The 4,514-nt window shown below is 43.0% G+C and overlaps 2 protein-coding genes across 2 annotated transcripts in view; one reads left to right on the forward strand and one right to left on the reverse strand.

Moving 5' to 3' along the window:
- Positions 1 to 13: 13 nt before the first annotated feature.
- On the forward strand, positions 14 to 3,819 carry CSUI_004918 (uncharacterized protein; the record flags this gene model as incomplete). Its single annotated transcript, XM_068065099.1, has 2 exons — positions 14 to 775; positions 1,955 to 3,819. Coding segments are annotated over 2 exons (960 nt in total), but the record flags the coding sequence as incomplete, so codon positions are not given.
- Positions 3,820 to 3,942: 123 nt separating this feature from the next.
- The window catches only part of CSUI_004919 (aaa family protein), a 9,587-nt gene continuing 9,015 nt past the window's right edge, over positions 3,943 to 4,514 (reverse strand). Inside the window, exon 11 of the mRNA XM_068065100.1 lies at positions 3,943 to 4,411. Coding sequence (XP_067922925.1) covers positions 4,193 to 4,411 — 219 coding nt within the window. The 3' untranslated portion in view covers positions 3,943 to 4,192. The remainder of the gene's footprint in view (positions 4,412 to 4,514) is intronic.

Raw genomic sequence — 4,514 nt, forward strand, 5'->3', positions numbered from 1 at the left:
CACGTGATTTTGAGACTCCTTCTCCTCTTCTTTCGATGCTAGAACGTGCAATTCTTCAAGTGCATTCCAAGATTGTATATCACATGAGAAAGAGACACCCTTACCAGGTGTACCCGTTCCTTATTCTACATCTCCGAAGAAGACGAATAAGAAGGTCAGAGAAGAAGAATGTCTTTCTCAAGAACGACCACATCTTCACACAAGTCGACAGAATCGCAACTTTCCTTCCCAGCTCTCATGTGTCGCGAGGGAGCCCTCCTATTCTTCTTTCTCATCTTCTACTCTTCAGCATCCCCCACTTAGATCTTCTCTATCGTCATCTAGCACAGTCTCTTTATCTTCTCAACCGTCTCTTGCTAGGGATGCCTCTGTCGCTTCTTCTTCTCGAGATGATAGGCAGGGGAGTGGCGACACGAGGTGTGGCCTTTTGATACTGCCGCAGGAGGTTATCTCCCGTCGGCATCTCGATGGGAGGCCTTTCCTTCTTCTTCGTAGCTTTGTCTATCATGCATGCAAACAGGCTACTGCATCTTCTTCTTTTCGGGGGGGAGTTCAAGAAGTGAATACAGACGTAAGAAGGAGAAGGAGACAGCAAGAAGAAGATTCGCCGTCTCCTTCTTCTTCTTCTTCTCTTCTTCATGTGACGTATGGGTACGGCGATATCATCGGGGGGCTTGAGAGGCGTGGATGGGAGAAGATTCTCATCTTAATAGAAGGAGAATGGAGAGACGCATGCAAAGCTAACGAAAGAGATCAACTGCTTCTTAGACTTCTTGTAAGTTACAATGCATTTGAGGACGATGAGGTGTCATCTTCATCTTCGATACCGTCAGTCTTTTTACACGGTCAAGGCGATCAGAAGATCCACGGGAAGTTCCGGAGATAGAAGAAAAGCACGCGTGACATATATAGACATGTATAGACAGACAGAGAGATGTCTATATGGATATACAGAGAGGGAGATAGAAAGAGAGAGCAGTTGCGTTAGAGAAGTGTCTGTTTAGAGAAGAAAAATATGGTGAAGATAGAAGAACGATAGAGTCAGACCTGTAATGGATAGAAGAGCGCTTAGGCTTCGAAGATGTAATGAATGCTTTCTGTATGAAGCAGAATTTCGATAGAAAAGAAGAAGAAGATAGACAGTCTGAGAGACTAGATAGCACGTGAGTATGGGTTGCCATGGTTCTTCTCTGTTCAGAGATATCGATGTCGAGATCATCGATAAGCTAGCGCAGATAGATAGATCGATAACTAGCTAGATAGATCGATAGATAGCCACAGATAGAAGATAGATGATGAATCGATAGGGAAATTCCTTAAGAATAGATAGATAGATAGGCTCTGTTTGCAACTCTTTTGAATCCTCGAGGAGAGAGAGAAGGAGAGGGGTGGGGCAGAATCGAGTAATGACGGTGTCGATGGTAAGGCATGTCTGTCTATTCTAGACATGTATGTTGAAAAGTGCTTTGTATATTGAGTGGATGTTGTCTCAATCTCGTTTCTTCGTTTCTTACATATGCATGCAATCCGCCCTGATCCTCGTGTTCTTTTTATCTAGATGTTCTCTCTCTTGGATTGACAAATAGATTTTGACTTTCTCTCTCCTTCTCGTGTTTCTTTCCTCCTCTCAATTCTTTTCTTTTTTCCTGCCATCCTCCTTCTCACTCTCCGTTCTTTTTCTCTTTATCTCGACCCTCTCTGGGAGATGATAGCGAAGGTCTGTAGAGAGGCACGGGTGTCTCCTCTTTCTCAACAGTCGTAGGGAGGGTCTGAGAGATGTTCTCGTCGAGATAGATTTTAGAAAAAGGAGACATGCATTTCTTTCTTCTCTTCATTTTTATCTCCTTTGTGTGTTCTCTTCTCTTTTCTCACGGGGGGTATTTCATCATTCTCTTCCTCTCTGTCTACTTACCTAGATCTGGGATCTCTCTTCGTTCTTTTTCTTCTTCTTCAGATGGAAGCTGGGGTCGACGTTTCTTCTTCTTCTTCTCTTCTCCAGCAGCCTGGCTTTAATGAGAGACAGGCTGATACATCTTCATACTCACCTCAGCCTAAACTAGCTTTCTCTTCTAGGTGTCTGTACACTCATCAAGGCGGCTCCGTAGATGGTCCTCGTCGGCATAACCCTCCTTCTCATCATCTCCATCTTTGAATACCAAGGATGACAAGGCCGATCACATACATATATACACATACATACATACGCATACATATATATACATACATACACATACATACANNGGGGGGGGGGGGAGCTGTATTAGAAGGGTGTGTACCTCATAGAGCTTGGGAGGTTTCAATTTGCCTCATTTTTCTTTTGGTAGTCGTCCAGACCTTCTTGAAAGAGCCAAAGAAAGATTTAGATGGTCCAATTATCCCAACTGCACTCTGTCAATGATCTCTATATATACCTCTCTGTATCGATAAGAGGAGAGAACGGACGACGCAGTCTCTCNNGAGGTAAGGTGGATGACATAAGAGAAGGAAGAGGAGAAGGTATTAGTGGAGAACGGACGACGCAGTCTCTCGTGTCGTTCGTGAAGAAAACGATGAAAGAAGAAGAAGAAAAGAGAAGAAGAGAAGCTTCACAGCTAGGCAAAGGCCGAGGGATAGTAGTCATGACTAAGACCCCATCTTTTCTTCTTCTTCGTCTTCGTAGGAATTAACATCTTCAAATCTTCTTACAACTTCGTTACTTTCCATGAAGATGAGAAAAGCGACAAGGAAGAAATCTTTCAATCTTCCTTCCATTCTTCTTCTTCTCTCGATCTTCTTTTTCTACACGGAGGAAGGGAGGCAATGAACAGCTCTAATAGATCTCAAACACCTCCATTCGTCAGTTCGACAGTCTTTGTAGAGTACTCGTTACTCTCTATATGTCTATCTATTATCTTCAATCTATATGTCTATCTATCTTTAATCTATCTTCAATCTATCTATCTTGAATCTATCTATGGAACAGTTCGGTCGGTATGTTTGCCAAGAGAGGGTCGATGGCGAAGAGGGGAGTCTACTGGGGCCTCCTGCTACAGTCTTTCTCCTCTCAAGGTGTATTATACTTCAATACCTACACATCTATCTAGCTATCTATCGATCTTTAATCTATCTATCTATATATTTATCTATCTATCTACGTACAGACAAACATGGGGGTGCGGCTTGTTCTTTGTCTTTTCGAGAAGATACTCAGGAGATCCTCCTATCCTTTCTCTTTCAAGGGTTGCGTGGAGAGACACATGGAGAGCAAGAGAATTAAGCTAGATAGATAGATCAATAAATAGATACATCTCTCTCCTTCTCGAACGGTATATAAGATAATACCCGTCGAAGGTCTTCTTCTCGCTTTGTCTCTCTCTATCTTTCTATATATAGAAAGACACATGCATCCTTTTGGTGTATCAGCACTCTAGTAGACTATACGCGGTACTCAGCCCTTCTCCTTTAAGAGGTGTATGTATATATGGATATATATCGTTCTTCAGGCTCTTCGAATCTGTAGAGGATAGCTGTGAAGGTAGAGAGATACTTATTTATATGCCCTTGAGAGAGAGAAAGAGTGCAGGAAAGCTGATAAGATCATCTGCAGTCCCCGATGTGCAATCCCTACTGCCTGCCGATGGCTGGATGATCCCTATGAATAATGCATCTGATCGATTAAGAATGAACAACCCTTGCGGCGAAAGAGAGGTGTGTGTGTCTCTCTATAATCCACACAGAGACGACTACTTATCAGTGTATCTCTCTCTAACTGATGTGGCCTGTCTATCTGTCTATCTCCCTCCCTCTCTGTCTGTCTGTATGTTTCTTATATATGCCACGGACTGTCTTTTGAAGGGAGTTTCTCATGTTGCTGTATAAGAAGAGAAGAAGGAGAGTCGGATCAACAAGGGAGGTTTAACTTGGGATGGCGAAGCGGAGAGAATGAGACGAGACAGCCTGCGGTTACTCTTTCAAATGGTGTATATACACACGCCACTGAGACACACAAAGAGAGAGCGACAGCCAATGCCAACCTGTAGAGCGTAGATAGACATAGATACAGGTAGATAGATATAGATAGATAGATACATGTAGATACATAGATATTGGTAGATAGATATAGATAGATAGATGTAGGGATTCTTGCGGGAAGGATATAGAGAGAGCAGAGTTGCGCTGTGTTTCTACGCATGCATGATCATTACCACCTGTCCTATGTGTACATACACTGAGGTGGGGGGCCGACATCCGTCAACTTTAGGAGAACCAAGATAGGAGAAGAAGAGAGAAGTAGAGAAGAGAGAAAGAGTGAGAAAGAAGTTGGAGTTTCCGTTAGAGAGCACCGTGTGTCTTTGCCCAGTCTTCGAAAAATTTCAAACTTTCCTCTGAAGTGCATGAAGGATGCACCTGCCCCACACACACAAAACAGCCACTAAGACATACACATGAAAGAAAGAGAAAGAGAAAGAAAGAAAGAGAAAGAAAGAGAAAGAAAGAAGGGAAGGGACACCATACATAAACTCCCCCTTATTCTT

This window comes from Cystoisospora suis, assembly GCF_002600585.1.
Source record: "Cystoisospora suis strain Wien I chromosome Unknown contig_2358, whole genome shotgun sequence".
In the NCBI taxonomy this organism is placed as follows: Eukaryota; Apicomplexa; class Conoidasida; order Eucoccidiorida; family Sarcocystidae; genus Cystoisospora; species Cystoisospora suis.